The sequence below is a fragment of the Nomascus leucogenys genome, chromosome 2, assembly GCF_006542625.1.
Source record: "Nomascus leucogenys isolate Asia chromosome 2, Asia_NLE_v1, whole genome shotgun sequence".
Classification (NCBI taxonomy): Eukaryota; Metazoa; Chordata; class Mammalia; order Primates; family Hylobatidae; genus Nomascus; species Nomascus leucogenys.
In genome coordinates this window covers 30186462-30205214 of record NC_044382.1, presented here as the reverse complement: position 1 = coordinate 30205214, position 18753 = coordinate 30186462, and the positions used below count along the sequence as shown (strand labels likewise).

The following is an 18753-nucleotide window of genomic DNA, read 5'->3' as shown; positions in this document are numbered from 1 at the left end:
CCTTCTCAGATTAGACAACTGGCACAGAAACAATCACTGCCTGCCACTTCCACCACTTCCCCGCTCCTGGTTGCTGAACAACCCTTTCCATATGACTCCACATACTGCTTCTGAATTTCAAATGTCATGAAATTCAGAGTAATAATAGTAACAGCTACACTTCAGTGAGAGCTTACTGTATGCCAGAGACTGTGTGCCACTATTTATATGCTTTAACCCACTGACGCCTCATCACACTGGGTGGGGAATGTGCTATCATTATCCCCTTGCAAAGAAGATACTGAAGCTCAAAGAGTTGAGGAACTTCCTTGTGTCACACATTCAGTAACTGGTAGACTCTAGATCTCAACTTATGTCCATCTAATGTCAAAGCCCACGCTCCTAACCAAAGACAGTTTCTCAATTTACAAATGGCAAAACTTTAGGCAGAAAGTTGCAGAGACATTCCCAGTCACACAGCAAATTAGAAAGGATGCTGCTGAAAAATCTGACATTTTATGACATCTTTCAAAGATGCTTTGTTACACCGTAGCCTGAATAACTCTCACTGGGTCCATTCTACATCTATGGCTCAGTTCACGCTTCATTTGCTCTATGTTGTCTCAATAAATGCCATTATTGGTGAAATGGAGGCCAGTGTCCTCTAGGATTACACAATGTCAAGTAACTCACAAAACTTCAGTCCGCTTCATCACAGCATTCTATAAATACAAAACTTTAAGCTTAAGCCCTTTTTCAATAGACAGGACCAAAAGAGAAAATAAAGTTGCCGTAACTCAGGGATATAACGGTATTTTAAAACTCTAATCTTTCTGCCACTTGAAAAAGGTGTGATAAACATCTTGATTTTATTCAAAACTGTCACAGAAAGACTTTTCTCTTATCAGAAGGCTGCAGCTTTTGAAGTGCGTGGAGTACTAATGGCAGAGCAGCACTGAGATTTGGGACTGAAGGGGCAAAGTGGGCTGGTACAGTGGAGATGCCGTAACAATGAAAAGCTTCACATTCTTCCAAACAAATACATCCAATGAATTTATTTGATAATTTCAGTGCACAAAAACCTGTGTTGGGCACTAGGAAAAAAAATGAGCAATAAGAATTGGCCACAGTCCTCAAGGAGCTCAAAATCTGGTAGGAGAGATCAAAAAGAGCATAATTAATGAATCACACTGAAAAGCATATCAAAATGTCACAGGAGAAGAACAAATAACGTGTTTGGGGATTGGAATAGGTCAAAAACCTCATGCAGTCCTGGAGGCTGGAAAAGACTTCAGGTAGGAGGTGGTATTTGAAATACACTATGTAAGAGGTGCCAGGGGAAGCATGCCCAGTGGAAAGAACAGCAGGAGTAGTAGCTGAATGTGCAAATCCAAAGAGTTGAGCATATTGTTTGCTTTGCGGGGATGAGGGGAATAACTGGAAGAAAAACTCTAACAGTGGACTTACAGAAAGTATTGGTAGGCTATGAGGAGTCCTTGAGGGATTTTGACTGGGGAAATGGCATGCTGAAACTTATGTTTTAGAGCCTAATTCCCCAATCCAGATGAAAGATAATGTCAGTTGTAGAAAGGATGATGTCAGTAAGGATAGAGATAAGGAAATGCATGAGAAAGTCTACTGATTACATAGCCAGATTGATTTCCACTCATTTCTGATAAAATAATTTTTATCAAGAATCACTTTCTGGCTGGCCAATAATTGGCTTTTCCTTCCAATTAGATGCTATTTGGAACTAGCTAACTTGAAATCAGTGAAGACCTACTGTATAAATGCATCTTTGTTTGTAGACAGCCAAAACTCCACGGAGAAACAAAGGGGCAAAGGGGAAAAGTGCACAAGAAGAGAATCCATCCATTTCAAGGATTGTTCTTGCTGCTAACAAGAACAGGCCTCGGGTGGATCAAGTCCCCTTAGATTTGGTGGAACCTGGGCTCCATTTCCAGCTGCAGGTAATTTCTGCATCCTTGGAAAAATTCCAGATTAACTTCTCTGACGTACAGCCTGGTTTTCTGATCCCTATGATAGGAAAATGATACTTACCTTAACAGGGTTAAATGAGGTGTCTCATGTAAAATGCTTTCACCAAGGCTGACATGTAGTAACTGGTAAATGGCACCAGAGCTACTGAATTATGATCAGCCTTTACTTATTTCTCTGATCTCATCCTACCACTTTTTTTTTCACATTCATTAGACTGTACTGGCTATGTCAAGCACATTTCTGCCCCAGTGCATTTGTATTTGCCTTTCCCTTTGCCTGACGTGATATTCCCTCAGATCAAATATATGCCTGACTCCTTAGAATGCTTGTCCCCTGTCACAGAGCACACCTCCTCCATCTAACCTTCCCTAACTACTTCATCTAAAACACCCCCTTGCTCATCTCTATTTTTTATTCTCTTTATAGCACATATCAGTATCTAAACTTGCCTTATTCATGTATATGTGTCTCCTTGTTTATTTTCTAGTTTCTGACAAGAGAGAGTAGAGACCTTGTCAGGTTTATTAGTAGACTTCTGGCAAGAGACCCTGCCTCATAGTCGGTGTTCAGAAAATCTCTTTTTCTCTGAATGCCATAGTGCTGTTGAGTGAATTAAACTATAGCAAATAGAAATCACCTAGTGCACAGTAAGCGCTAAATCAATACTAGTCTCTTCCCCTTAAATGAATCTAGAGATGCTCCAACATGCAAACAGACAATTTGTAAAAAAATCAAGAAAGAGGGCATTCTCCCAAGGGTAGGTTAGTTTGGAGGTGGATTCTGCAGGAGTTTGTGGGGTCTGGTAGCAGGTACTTCACAGCCAGTGAAGGCTCAGGTCTTCATTCTAGGAAGGAAGTTTCAGGAGACAGTATGCTTTCTGAATGGAGGAAGAGATTTTGTAATGGGGAGGTGTGATTCTGAGGAAATGATTGTCACCTGGAAAAAATAGTTCGTGGCAGTATTATGAACACCGCCTCAGAAAAGCTAAGGACAGGAGGTAAACAAGCACCGGCACAGAGGATATTCCTTGGTCCAGCGATTGGGCTTTAGGCTCCCAAGATCATTCCTTCCAGGGCACAGATTATAATAACCAGAGATGGGGGATCCAGACCTACCTATTCCCCATCCTGCTTGAATCTTTTATGTGATGGAATTCCAGATAGATTTGTGTATGAAGAAAGGATTCTGATGTGAAAACCTAATTCTTGTCCACCCCTGGCATTTTATATGTGAGAAGATAGGTCCCAAGAGGTAAACAAAAGAGCTAAGTCTGTTTTACTCTGGACATTACTCTGTCTCCTGACTGCTGACAGGGTTCATTCCATTGTTCCACACCCAGAAGAGATGGCACCTAGATTTCATTGACACATAACCTGGGCCTAAGGGAGACAGACTCCAGGCTCTTGGATGGCTTGTGACACCCCCCTTCCAGTTTTTTTTTTTTTTTCTAAAGGCTTCAGCAGGGATGCACATACTTAACCTCAATCCAAGACCTCCAGATATACATTGTCACACTGCCTTAAATGGCTCCTCGTGGTTTGTGTTCTGAGAGTAGCTGGACAGGATCCCCATCCTCTGCTCATGAGGTGACCATGTCATAGAGGTCTGTCTTACTGCTGGAGGCCTTGATGAAGGTGACAGACAGGCAGACAGGTAGAATCTGGTAAAATCACATTATCTAGGGGCCCGAGGCTTCTAGCTTTCCTTTGAGGGGAACCTGGTACTGGAGTCAGAAAATTCTCTAGCTTCAAATGGCATAGCTACTGGAGAATGCCCTGGGACCTTGGAGGTTACCGAGAAGCTCCACAAGACTGAGGCATGGGAGTTGACTTTGGCATTTTATTGCATATTCAAAATTCAGTTATTAGTTTTCAGACTCATTTTTCCTTCAATATATAATTTATATAAACATGTACAGAATGCAATCATATAAACATATGTATAATTTATCAATAAATATAATTTATCAATTAAAAAATCTATGTAGGCTCCAATTTTTTCCATAACACATTTCTGGGAACTGCATCAAAAAGTAGATGACCATAAAGCCAAAGATGCTTTCCATGTAAACAAAGTTAGATCAAGGATTCTAGGACCTTCAAAGCCTTAGCTTCAAATAAATCATAGCTATAACTAACAATCTCATAAACCAAAAACACAACCATCATTACAATTTATAATCCTTTGAAATTATAGAATTAAGTTTCATGTTCTATGTGGTGGGCACACATGTACTTTATGTGTTGATCACACAAGGGATCTCAGTGCATTATAAACTGTATAAGTGGCCCCTTTGTAATTCTACTTTATTAAAAATGTAAATGAAATTAAGTTGTTAGCTAAAATAGCATTAAACCACAATTAACAATCATATACATAGACTATCAGATCAGGAAAATTTTCAAAAGTTATCAGGTTCAATATCTTAGTTGACTCTTTATGTAGTATTCATGCTAGCTGGTCATAGTCTGGTCCATGTTTGATTTTTTTCATAGGATTTGTACATATATAATTTATAGTGTGGGGACGATTTTGATGGTCCAAGTATTTTCTTCTTCAAATACATTTTTTCATAGTGAATAGACATTTGAATCTTATTCCATGTGACTTTGAAGTTATATGAGAAGTTACACTCCTTATTATCAAAATTAGCCTGTAGTGCCCTACTTTGTGAATAACCAAATCCCTTTAAATGAGTTTTTGTGATTCATAAATTCATGTGTTGGGCAACCTGAAATGACCAAATTAGGATGGGTGGATTTGGAAGAATTAATATCCAAAGGGTGCTTCTACAATTCCTAGAATTTTATTTATTTATTTATTTATTTATTTATTTATTTATTTATTTAGTGAGATGGAGTCTCACTCTATTGCCCAGGCTGAAGTGCAGTGGTGCAATCTCAGCTCAATGCAGCCTCTGCCTCACGGATTTAAGCAATTTTCCTGCCTCGGTCTCCCAAGTAGTTGGGACTACAGGCAGATGCCACCATACTCGGCTAATTTTTGTAGCTTTAGTAGAGATCAAATTTCACCATGTTGGCCAGGCTCGAACTCCTGACCTCAAGTGATTCTCCCAGCTGGGCCTCCCAAAGTGCTGGGAATACAGGAAGAATTAATACCCAAGGGGTGCTCCTAGAATATTATTTTTTTTAACAAGGCTCTGGGTTTGGCATTTACCTTCCTGCGACCTTTGCCCTGGGGCATTTCTTTCTCTGTTTCTTTATCAACATAGAAACTTACTCTCTTAAGTTGGTTTACCTCCCAGTAAATAAATTCGTAGTCCTTGAGTGCTCAGGCACATCCACAATAATCCAAAACGCCCAAAGTAATGATAAATATGTGGAATGGCATTTTATGATTTACAGAATGTTTTCACAAAAAAAAATTATCTTATTTATCTCCACAACAACTTTGTGAAGTAGGCAAGAGAGATTCTCTCTGAGGTCTGAGACATTCAAGAATTAGTTCAATTTGCTTAATGTCAGCAATGGACCCAGTGCACGCGCTGCCTCTGTGCTGTACTCCTCCCACCAATGTGCTCATGCAGGCAGTGGGTGGGTGTGTGGGCAGCCACAGCAGATTGGTTGGGTCTCATCATCAGGTCCAGAGCCGTGGGGCCCAGAAGCTGGCTGCTCCCTTCTTCATATTAGAAAAGCACCTCAAAATGGTGCTTGCCTCCTAATGGTGGTTGCTGAGCCTAGTGATGGCAGGGGAACAATGACTTGAAAAATCAAAGGGGGTTGGTCCAGCCACAGAGTCAGGGTGCAAGTTAGAACTTAAATAAACTTTCTTCGTATGTGACAAGAATGGTTCCCTGGTTCAACCTGCTTCATTGATCAGGGAGAATCCCAGTCTACACAAAGAGCATTTCAGCATGGAGAGATATTTCTCACGAATTCTGAAGAGCATTTCTCTTTCAGAGGCTATTTCCTTTCCCTACAACATGACTTTCTCCCCAACAGAATTAAGTCTTCATAGGACAGAGAGGCTTTTTTTTTTTTCTTTTTCTTTTTGGCATTTGGATGGTTCTTCTCTTCCTTATTCCAAAGTTTCTTCCTGTCGGTTTCAGTTCCAGAAGTAAAGTAAACAACAATGGAAACAATAACTGACACTTCATAAGCAATAAGAAAAAAAGAGAATACGATAAATAATCCTGAGATGCTATTAAACCACAGCCAAGATCAAAGTCAGAATCTCACATGGCTCTGGGTTTGGCATTTACCTTCCTGGGACTTCTGCTGTGGGGCATTCGCAAGAGCCACTGACTCAGCTTTGAATAAAAGACATCCAGATTAATCTGAAGGACAAAGCTGGAAAGGTCAGGGGTCTAAAAGGCCCAAATGAGGAGGGTCGTTCCTTTGAAACAAAGCCAAAAGGCAGGCAGGCCATGGCTTCTCGAGGTAGCAGACGGCGATAGCAGCATCCTGTTGTCTTAGAAACAGAAAGAAAACTTAAAGATCCTCTAGTCCAAGCTTGAGTGCACAGATGTGGTAAGTGGGGTCCAGAGATGAAAGAACACTATTCAAGATCTCACAGCTTGTTAGCAGCACAGCCAGGACGGCAACTTGGTTCCTCTGGCTTCAAGTACGGCATTGCCTCCGCATCCCCAGTACTGCTGGATCCTGCCCTCCTGCACCTTGGGGGAGCTGCAGGGGAAAATGAGTCTACCTAGTGTGAACTTCCAACAGTTCTCTCCTTTCAGAGCAACAAAGCCAGATTGAAGGGTTTCAAAATGATATCACAAGTTCATGGGAAAGATCCTGAAGCCTAATAAACACCTATGACGTTGCTAGCCCTGCCCAAGGCTCTTTAGAAGACGTCCCGTTCTAGCCCAGCAGGAGAGCGAGCATCTCAGGGCAGACACGCCAGCGGCCAGGACACCAGGAGGAAGCTATCTGTTTTCAGCTTCCCTCCAGAGTTGCTGTGGAGACCATTTTCCTCTGACAGATCTCTGACCCTGTGTCTTCCATGGAAAATAAATGGAGCATGTCCTGAAGAGGAGGACAGACATTGGACATAAGGAAGAGCAAGTGGACCTCTGGGACTGACAAGGGGGCCAGCCAAGAGGATGCACGTTTGGACCCAGACACAGGGAGAAAAGTGTGTTAGCGTCTGGCACAGAACAGGGTGAAGAAGAGGCAGGGGATAGCTTGAACATGGCTGTGACGGACGTGACCAAGCAAGTAAGCAAGACAGGAGCGACACCTCTGGCTAAGACAGGTACAGAGAGGGAGTATTTTGTTGTTATCTGTGAGCCCACAGCAAAGAAGGCGTATTTGGAGACATCAGTGACCGAGATAGGACGCAGCAAGCTGTCTTGCTTAGAACGTGAGTGAGACAGATCAGACATAGTGAGTGACGGGAACATGTCAGAGACACCAGAGACCACGCAGCAAGAGCAGAGAATCTGGGAAGAGGGAGGGTTGGGAAATAAAAAGTGAACAAGGAGGCCATTATGCCCCTGAGTCCCTCCAGCGCCACCTGCTGGAATCTCAGAGGAAAAGCCCAGCGAGCACTGGGTTCCCGCACCGGCGGACGGAAGGCCTCAGGTGAAGAGAATACCGCGTGCAGTCGCGCACAAGCAGCAGCTTAGGACCTGGCCCTCTTTCGGAGGCATGGCTGTCTTCTGGGTCATTGTCCCAGGGGCCTAAGTGTCACTGGGCTGAGCAGCCACCAAAGGAGAAGTTGCTGGCGGGTGACACTGACTCTCCCACTGGCCACCACACTCCACTGCATCCCTAGAGAGAGGAGAAGATTACAGAACCTCAGAATTGGAATGGATGTTGCAGATCATCTCCTGAAAGAGCCCACCTGCATGGCAGGAACACTCTGTGACATGCAGATGAGTAGCTATTTGGCTTCTACTTAGGAATTTCCATTGACAGGCCAGTCCATATGAATTTTGGGCAACAATAGCTATTAGAAATAGCCCATTAATGTTCAGCCAAAATCGGTCCCATATGGCTTCTACCTGATGAACCTATTACGCCTATCAGGCCCCCTCAACATTGTGCCCTCTACCGATTATATCCTCCAAGTTTTCTCTACTCCAGGCTACACATTCCAATTTTCTTTAATAGTTCATTATATGTTATGGTTTCCAGATTATTCCCCATAATGGGCACCTCTCTTGAATTACGGTACTAGGAAAGTGAACACCTCTCTTGAATTATGGTACTAGGAAAGTGCACAAATTTTCGCAGTGAGCCTGACTTACATCATGTGCTTTTCATCATCAACTGGGTTTACTTCTATGAATGTAGTCAAATTCAGTTCATTTCTAACAATAGTAATAAGTTATTGGCGTATATTCAGCTTGCTGCCAACTTTGATTGTTTTTGATACAACAACTGTCAATTCCTGAGGTTCTTTATTACATTTCTGCATAGTTGATTTTATTTATTTATTTATTTACTTGAGCCAAAATATAAACCATCACACTTTACTCAGTTAAACTTTGTTATATCGGTTTGGTATCACTTTAGTCAGCTGAGATCATTCTAAATCATAGCAATTTTAACATTCAAGATATAATTATTTAGCACTCACTCAAACTAGACATTAAATTTTTTGCAAGCACATAGTAAGATCAAATAATCTACAATGGTAGATATTTCAGTTTAGTGTCATCTGCCTTTTAGTTTTTCAGGCAAGGTAAAAAATGTTGAGCAAGATAAAATAGAGAAACATAGTTACCCCAAGACGGGCTTCCTTGCAGTCAAACATCTAATGCTCAATGTGCCTGAGAATGGACCCACTCTGGCAGGCTTTGTCCAATGCCTTGCTAAAATGTCTCTGCCAAACAGAAAATCTGTCCTAGCAGATAAAGAAATTATTTGGCATGAATTATTATACAACAGTGAATCTTACTTACACAAGCTATGAGTCTATGGTTTCTGGAGTTTAGCTTTAGTGTTTCTTGAAAAATTGGGGCAATATTTACCATCTCCAGGCTTCCACCTATTCCCCAGTCTTAGACGAAGATCATTCAGACTTGTTAGCAACAAGTTTTTTTAAGCCCCTGAGATATGACACATCTTGGCTCAGAGAGAGTTAAATGCTTTCCATCAATCCTGGACAGCAACTTTCTCCCTAAAATGTTCTCTTCTTTCCAGTTGGAAGTTCTATTCTTATTACAGCAGAATATGCAAGATTTCTTCCCTAAATAATGAAATCTAACTATTTCTGGGTTAGATCTGAACATAGCTCTGAACATAGCTTTTGTTCATCCTTGATTCATCCTTGGTTATATGTTCCTTCCTGCAGATTTTCCACATGCCATTTTAAAGTGTAAACTCTCTAGATAACTCAAGATGTGCCCTCAGGCCTTTACATGCTCCCTTACATTTTTATCTGTCTTATTCATTGAATATATCTATTGAGAGAAAAACGAATGAATGAAAAAGAAGGAATGAAGGTTAAAAAGGAAGGAAGGAGAGAAGGAAGAAAGGGAAGGAGGAAGGAAGGAAGAATGAAAGGAAGGAAAGAGGGAAGGGAAGGAGGGAGAGAGGGAAGAAAGAAAATAAGAATTTCTCATCTCTCATTGGCCAAATCCCCTTTGTATCATATTTGTTATTATTGTCATTATTAGCAACAATAAAAACAACCACCCATCAGTGCAGCACTGGTGCACCAGGCATTGGGTTGAACGCAGTATGTGCCTTAATTCATGTATTATACCCATTTAACAAGCAAGGAAACTGAGCTTCAGGGAGTATAAGTAATTTGCCCAAGTATACACAGTTAATAAATGACAGGGTCAGACCTTACATTTAAGTCATTTTTGACACCATCATCTGTGCTAGTAATTGTTCTACTGTATTGTCATTCATCATTTTGACAACTACCACTATGGATACAGTATTAGGTGTTGCTGTCTCTAGCATTTCTTTGTCCCACTATAGCAGACTCCTGGGTGAAATGAATATGTACAGGGGTGCATGTTATAAATGTTCCACCTGTGAGAAACCTGCAGTGTGATGTGGCCTCTCCATTTATTGCAACACAATATGACTGTGACACTAACATGGGACTCTTTCCTGCTAACTCCATCTGACCATTAAAGAAGAGTCATTGCTAAGTGGAACCCAATGTTTTCTGTGATGTAGAAATAGGGAGAGTAGGTGTAAAGGGGGGGAAAAAAACCCTGCAAAGATAGGAGGAAAGTACGGAAGACAAAGAGAGGGGCTACATGAATAAACATAATAAAGAATGAGGGGTGAGGATAAAAGACAAGGCAAAAAGATCAGAGCTAAAGAAAGCCATGTGGTTGGGCATGTGGAAGGCTCCAGAGCAATTGGAAAGAGGAAGAGGTTCTTTGAGAAATGTTTCCAAAGGGCTACATCAGCTCTCTCTTTCTCTCCCTCTCTATCTATCTTTGACATTGGCAAACTCAGTTTCAATATATTGGCTTTCTTGTACAATTCTTTCAGAGATTTAAATAAAGATTGAAAATACTCCAGTATTGCTATTTGATGCCTAATGCCAGGTTACATCGATATAGCTTTGGCCATGGAGAAAGGACAATGGCCCAGCATCTAACTCCATGAAGGACTCACAACCATCTCTCTCTCAGCAGGACGAATGGGAACTTGAGAATAATGACAGAGTGATCTTATGGACAGTTGGTTCATAGCCGCAGTTCTCATTGTTATACTTACATAACTGTTCACAGTTAACAGTTTAGTGCCATCTGCCTTTTAGGTCTTCATGCATGACAAAAAAAAATATGGTACATTATGCAGCACCATAAGAGACCTCCTTCCTGTGCAATAAGATCATTCTCAGTGCACATGGCTTTAACACTCAGGAAGCCCCTTTCACTCCCAGCTACAAGGTCACCCTACTAATTCAGAGAAGAAAGCAGCAGAGTGTAGCAACCAGAAGACAGGGACCTGGGTTCTAATGCCTTTGGAGCCTCCAGTTGAGTGACTCTGGATGACTTCATCCCTTTCCTGTGCCTCACTTTTCCCATTTGTTAAATGAAGGGGAGGATAATCTGTCAGATCCTTTGCAACTCTGACATTCTGATTTTATGAGTAGCAGGGATGGTGGGTGACAGAGACAGGCCTTCTGATTGGGCACCAGCTGTGTGTGGGACTGTTCTCCAAAGCTGTGGGTAATTGCTTCAAATTTGGCTTTTAATATTCTATTGTTAGTATCTGATACTTTATATTCCATGTGGAGGGAAGAGGTTTCACTGGAAACACAAGGAGGGTAATTTTGGATTTGTATTAAAGAATCTGAAAGACCTCAATTTCGGAATCTGTGAAATTACATTGCAAAGCTGTTAAACGTATTTGGGTAGGATAGGATAGGGTGGGGCTGAGATGCCACAACTTAAAATGCAGCGAGATCACAACTGTCTCTCCTCAAACATATGTTTGATCAAAAACATTGGCAGAGCCACTCAAAATCCCTGATGCAAAACATCATTTAGAAAGATCTTTCTCCAATATCTTAACGGATGAGTTTTAAAAATGCATTTCTTGTTGTAATCGTTTTGGTAAAATCCCTGACAATTTACAAAGCATTGTCATATCTTTTTTCGCATTTAATCTTCAATGCAAATCTGTAAGGCAAGAAGGTACAGAGTCTTGTTTCCATGTTAGAGGAAGAGGAAAGTGTAATGTAGGGGCATGGATTGATCGATGGGTAATGGTGGATCTAGTGTTATAACTCAGGTATTCTGCCCTACAAATCAAGAATTCTGCCCATTTGGAAATACGGAAATCATTTATCTGGTGGGAAGTTTTATAACGAAGTTTAATATTTGCAGTTAATGAAACAGACTTACAATTACTTGTTCTCTGGAAGAAAGAATAGGAGGAAGAAGAAGGAGAAGAGGAGGAAGAAGAAAAGGAGGAGGAGGAGGAGGAGAATCACTTGCTAAGTCATCTTTCTCAAAGGTCCAGAGGCTATGTGCATGAGAACTATATTGGGTACTTGTATAAAATACAGATTCCCAGGATCCATACCAGACCTTTGACAGTGAGGGTAGGAGGGCAGGAGTGAAGCGGAGAGAGCGGCAATCTGCATTTTAAGAAGCTGCTTTCAGCTGATTCTTACGCACCCAGGTGTATGAGATTTCCCTCCAGCCATTCTACTCATACCAGAGAGCGAGCTTAGAGCTAGGGACTTAGGGGGCAGTAGAGAGAAAGCACAGGCAGGTCAGAGGAGCCAGAGCTAGAAGTCCCTGCTCCCAAAGGGAAAGGAATGGAAACAATAAAATAAAACATATATTTCAGCAAAGTGGACAAGGAAGTATTTATTGGTTTTCATCGCATTGAAGATAAACAGATGAGAAAAGACTTGGTGATTATGAAAATGAGAAAGCAAAAAATGTAAAGAGATGCATAGAGCAATGTTTTTTTAGGTGCTTTTCATGTGATGAGAAATAGAATTCTTGGGTATTGTTAGCTGATAAAAACTGAGTTGTCTATAAACCGTGAGGCACATAGATTTGTAATAAGTTATCAGCAAGTTCGCTTATTAAAAGTCCATTTCTTAAATTGTCTTTAGATTCACTATCAACCAGAATTCTACTAAGGCTAGAAGATCAAGTGTTTCCCAAGCATAGGATGTGTTCTGTGAGTGATATCTCAGACAATAGACACAGCATTAAATAATCTGAATGACAGCAAGGGGATTCAAATTATTCATTCAGTCATTCTGACTCAGTGTTGTCCTGCTCTGGTTTAACAAGTCTTTAATATCTAACAAACGCAGTGCAGGTGTCAAGCTCAAAGCCTTTGGCAAAAAAACACGATAAAGTTAAATTTTAATAACTTTGTTTTATTTTCATTTCATTTATATTAAAAATCATCTTCTCTATATAGTTTTGCATTTAAGGTCACGATACAGAGTTTCCTTTACAAATATATTTATTTAGATTTAAAACGTATTTAAAGAAAAATAGTAAATAAATAATAGCATGGCATGGGTAGAGTGGTGACATGATAAAAAATCATGAAAGTAGCATGCAAGTGACAAAAGCCCCTATCAGACAGATGAGAAAACTAAATTGCAGAAAGCATAGTGTCTTGGCAAGGACATAAAGCAATGCATCTGCAGGGCATGAGCTCTACGATCTTTCTTTCTACTGTGTTTTGAAGCTTGCAGAAAGCTGAGCTTTCATAGTTTGGGATGTTAACATTGTGGCCTCTGGACAAAATGTATTCCCAAGGGCCCTTTAATCCCATCACCAGCCTCAGATATGTCCGTGTTTCAATACACCAAAGTGCAAGATCAAATCAGGTGTGGTTTATTCTAATCCCAATGTACTTCTTTCCCTATTTCTCAATATGTGTATGGAACTAAGAGGTCAAATCATATCCTTTCATGACTTTTTTCCATTGTTTACCACAGTTCCTAAAAGGCAAATAAAAGGATTGAAACTCTGAATCTTTGGGAGTCAGACTATCTACCTGCTTTTTCTATAGTATTCCAATATAAAAGAACCTAAAATATCTAGGAGAAAATACCTTAAAAGTACGTTTTAAACACAGCCAATATTTACTGAATGTTTATTATGTGTCAACTACTGTGCTAAGAAATTCATGGATTATTTCATATAAACTTCACAATAATCCTATCACATGGGTTTTATTATTTGCAGGCTCTGGCTGAGTGGAACGAATCCTAGTAACTTTCCCCAGGTAGAATATCTAGAGAGCGGTGGGGTCAGGATCTGAACTCAGAGCCTGATTGAAACAACATCACTAAATTTGCACCTTCATGGAATGGGCATTCTTAACCCCTAAACAGTGCTCTTGAGAAGCTGCCCATATGAGTGACAGTGAGTCAGGTACATGAACAATGAGAACACATGGACACAGGAAGGGGAACTTCACACTCCGGGGACTGTTGTGGGGTGGGGGGAGGGGGGAGGGACAGCATTAGGAGATATACCTAATGCCAAATGATGAGTTAATGGGTGCAGCACACCAACATGGCACATGTATACATATGTAACAAACCTGCACATTGTGCACCTGTACCCTAAAACTTAAAGTATAATAAAAAAGAAAAGAATACTTAAGATACTGAGGGATAAGCTGAGCTCCCAAGAGAAGGGCAAGCAGGTGGTAAGAGAGCCCAGAGACTGAGGGGAAAGTGGGGCAGGAAAGTTTGGAGAACTCCTATTGGAACCGTGCCTAGAAGAATGAGTAGTCTTGTGCCAGGCTGGAAAGTGAGACAGCATTCAAGGCAGCAGAGACGATCCAGAGACAAGATAATTCACTATTTGTTTGGGAAAAGCTGACCAATCTTGTATGTTTATTGCACAAAGAGTTAGGTCAGGGGAGCTGGGCTGCAGTGGGGAGAGTTGAGGGAAATAAGCTGGAAAACCAGATTGGATCAGGCCAAGAAGGGCCTCATATGCCCTTCCCTCTCTGCCCACTGCAAGTCCTACTGTACTGCTCAAGGTTATCCTGTTACAACCCAATCCAGCTGGCATTTGCAGTTTAAAATCCCACATGTCTGAATGGCCTTTCCATCTTCCTGAGTGATAAACACGAAGCAGCTTCTCCCTTTATGGCTATATTATATACATAGTCCCAAAAGAAAACCAGAGGCAGAGAAAATAATTTATAATTTGCAACTCTGTCAAGGAAAGAGCATCCTAAAATCACCAAAATGTGTGAATAGCCTTTCAGTTCAATTCTAGAACTCACCCTTTTGGAAAGTCATGCAAAAAATGGACTGAATGTAGAAGTCTCCCAGGATGGTCCGGTTAACTTTTGAATGCATGTGTCTGTGTGTACCTTCCAAGGGCAGGAATTAGACCATCAGGAAAAAGTGAAAAGATAAAAGCTCAACTGTGAGCTCCTTAGCGGCAGGAATCTTGCCTGTCTAGGTCTTTGCTGCAGCCCTTCTGCCTAGTACAGTGTCTGTACCCTATTAGGTATGTAATAAAAAGATAATAAATGAGTGGAGGAATTAATGAGTAAGTGAGAAATTGATGTAGGAGTTCTGAGACCTGGGTTCTGGTCTTTGTTCCTCTGATGATGTGGCTGCACTAGCTTAGCGAACTTCTTAAGTTCTCTGAGCCTCTATTTTCTCGTCTGTAATAGATTGAGGTCAGCAATCTACTTCAGGTTATTTTTAACAAAACTTCAACCAATAACCTCATGGAGTGGTCATAGGAGTGATGGGGCAATGGTCATGATGCTGTGCACACATGTCTCCACACCAACACCTGTTTTGTTCAAAGCAATTCTATTTTTGTTGTTTGCACTTCCAAGTGAGATACCGTTTGAAGAAAAGATTGCTACACCCTCCAAAAGTGTTTGATAACCACTGGACTATTTGAGCTCTCATATCACTTCCAGCTAGAAGATTATAAGCTTTTATGATGAAGATACAGAGAAGTAAAATTTGACCAAACTTTGCAACAACTGGGACTGTCAAACAATATAATGCCTTACCTTGGATAGTAATGAGCTATCCTTCATTAGGAGAATTGATAGAAAGCTGCTTACAGGCAAGTGAGAGAAAATATCACCGTACTGGGTGGGACATTTGACCAGATCACTTCTGAAGCCCTCTCCATGTCTAAGAATCAACAATTCTGAAATTTTACAGGCGTTTTGAGTTAACTATCAAGGAGTACAGTTTAGTGGTTAACAACAAAGGGATGTGGAAATTATTAGAATCCTGGCCCTAACATCACCAGTTGAGGGACCTTAGCAGTTATTTAATCTCTCTGAGTTACAGTTTTCCCATCAGTAAAATGAAGACAATAATACATGCTCCACAGAGTAAATGAGATGACTCAATGAGATGTCATATACAACGCACTTAGCTCAATGCCTGGCATATAAACTGGTGCTCAATAAATGATAGCTCCTAAGATAAGATGATGATGATTATAAAGATGAAGTGTGAACCAAAAAGCCAAAGTATTCCTAAAGCAACTAGTTATTATATATGACAATCATTCATATCTATATATGTGTATGTGTATATATTCATACCTATGTGTGTGTACACATATACAGACACTCCTTTCCTTAAAGTCAGAAACTCAAAGCAGGCAATCCCAATTTACACATGGAGAAAGCAATTAAATTTTACCAGCCAGCAAAGAAAACTAAAGTCAGAAAAGGAGAAAAAAAACTTGAGCAGATGCCAAATGTATTTGTTTGTCAGGTTTATCAAAATACGAATTTGCTCATTTCTTTGAGAATAAAAAACTCTCCAAAAGCAATTCTAACTGTGAAATGTTTCTAAGAATCTTGTTAAAAATAACCTGAAACAGGCATGGAAATAAGAAAAGACAATTCAGAAACCATTTTTCGAAAAGTAGATTCTTGGCTCTTTGGTTGAATATAAGCAGAACGTACTCAGCTGTTTGTTTATATAACCAGAGACATTCAGTGGGTCTCCTTGCTCAGGGCTTGTAGATGACCTCACAGCATTTCTAGCAAGACAGCAGCTAGAACTCTGCATCATTCCTTTTCTCACAGCTCACCTATCCTTGCAGTTGAAGTGCTTTTCCTCCTCCTCCTGAACCTACTGCTCAGGAAAAATCCTGTTTCTTATCAGAGGGCTTTATAGTGATTTTGACACCACACCATTTCCCTTCAAACCCTGTTCTGATAATGAACCAGAGTTCCAGAAATAAGAATCTTGTCCTAACAACCACTCTTCCTGCCATTTTGCCTAATAAGATGGTGGCGATTATAACAAGAATGTCATTTATCAATAACTTACTGTGTTCCAGGTATAGGTACAGTATCTGTCTCACACAAGTCTTGCAACAGTCTGATCAGGCAAGAACCACTTGTGCTCCCATTTTGCACAGGAAGGAACCAAGGCACCAAGAGGTTGAGTAACTAACGCAAGATCACACAGCTTCAAAGCGGCAGGACCAAAAATCAAACTGAGGCCCATCAAATACCAATTCCTATGCTTTTAACTGTAACACTAAACCACTGCATCAGAAACATGGTTCCTCCTACATTGGGATTCTGTCTTTTTCTTTCCAGAGCCTGAAGTCTTGATCCTAATTGTCTCTGTATGAAAAAGGAAGCAACATAAAAACTGAATGAGAAGATGTATCCTTAATTCCAGCCCAGAGCCCCTTCTTGCAAATCTTTAAACAGCAATTTGTTTCTTATTAAAGCTTCAAAGAACATATATATATACATATACGTATATGTGTGTGTGTGTATATATATACATATATGTGTGTGTGTGTGTATATATATATATATATATATCTTGATCAGTAAATAGGTCCAATATTTTTTCCAAATGCAATCTCAGGCATCAAATTAGCTGTTTACCACTAAGCACCTATAGAGATATTTCTCCTTTGGAAATGTCTACATTTTCTACCAACCCCAGATTGCCAAAGATTCAGTAAAGGAAAGCAGAATGGCCCCCTAAAATTGACAGTATCATCTCTGACATATCTCTTCTCACTAGTATTATTTCCAGAAATTCTCCAGCTTCAACCAAACAAAATGTTACACTGGCTGAAGTAGAGTTTGCTCTCCCCTAAACTTAACTGCACTGTGGGACGATGCTTATGATTTTGTAACTCACAGAATCACAAAAAAGGGGCTGAGAACATGTTATTCAATCTACTCACCTCTTCCCCAGAAATGTTGACTGATGAACATTCAGTTCTTCCAGTTACTGATATTCAGTCAATCAACACTTTTAATTGATTGATGGTCATCCAATTTTCTCCTTCAACTTTACTAGGACCTCCCTAGTAAGGCAATCCATTCCATTTTGTGCTGAAATACATGTTCTTATAACCTCAATCTTTTGTTTCTTACCTCTCTCCCTCACATTATGCAGAAGAAGTCGAATTCCTGTTTCCTCTAACAGCCCTTTAAATATATAAAAACAATAATTATGACCTAAAATCTCTTTGCTCTAAGCTCAGCATCCCCAGTTCCTTCTACTGTTATTTATATGTCATAAATTCTGTAGAGAAAATCATGGCATTTACCCTCTTCTGAACATACTCCAGCTTGTCAATTCCCAGTATAAGATGAAGCTTTTATCATTTCCATGGACCAGGTACCTGCCATTGCACCATGGACTAAACACACATTTACATGGGAATATGGTTTTCCAGTGGGTATCTCAGTGTGCTTTGGAGGAGATTTCTTCCTGAACAGCTGCTCTGACTAAATTGGGAGGTCTGTGTCCTCGCCAAGTACATGCTGTAAGAGAACATGCTCCTAGAGCCTGCCCTAGTGGAAAGGGCTTATCTGCAAGGTTACTGCCAGCACTCTAACCACAGAAGTTCAGGACCCTTCCTCCTAGAAACCACATCAGTCACCTTCTACAGCACTTTTTTTTGTTTTGTTTTGTTTTTTTTGGTCTTGCCTTAAGAATGTATGAGGATTAAAAGGAGCCAAATGGTGCAGGGGCTGAACCTCCTGGCACTGTTGAAAGACCTCTCCTGCTGTCCTTGGCAGTGGCAAGGAGGTTCTCTGTTGTAAAGCTCAGAGGACTGGTTTAAAGCAGGGTTTCTTAACCTCGGCACCATCTGGAAATCTGGGGCCAGGAAATTCTTTGCTCTGGGGTGTTCCACGCATTGTCAGATGATTAGCAGCATCCCTGGCCTCCACCCACTATATACCAATAGTATTCCCACGTTGTGACAACGAAAAATGCCTCCAGATATTGCCAAATGTTCTCTGGTAAACAAGGTCATTCCTGATACAGAACTACTGGTTTAAACCCACACAATCTCAGTGATCTAAGACGTGCAGCTAGATCTAAACTTAAAGCATTATCTAATTCAGC

At 40.6% G+C, this 18753-nt stretch overlaps 1 protein-coding gene across 4 annotated transcripts in view; it reads right to left on the bottom strand.

Moving 5' to 3' along the window:
* The window catches only part of HTR4 (5-hydroxytryptamine receptor 4), a 200872-nt gene that overhangs the window by 24349 nt on the left and 157770 nt on the right, over positions 1-18753 (bottom strand). The window contains exons 7-8 of one of the 4 annotated variants that reach the window (XR_001115209.2): positions 17579-17825; positions 5988-7718 (exon numbers count right to left, since the gene is read on the bottom strand). The exons of 1 other annotated variant lie outside the window; for it this stretch is intronic. Coding sequence is in view for 2 of the 3 variants with exons in the window: in XM_030822692.1 (XP_030678552.1) it covers positions 7628-7718; positions 8677-8796 (211 nt within the window). In the remaining variant the exon portion in view is untranslated. Of the gene's footprint in view, positions 1-5969; positions 7719-8676; positions 8797-17578; positions 17826-18753 lie in introns of those variants that run through there. 2 more of the 4 variants (XM_030822692.1, XM_003266614.4) reach the window with 2 other exon arrangements.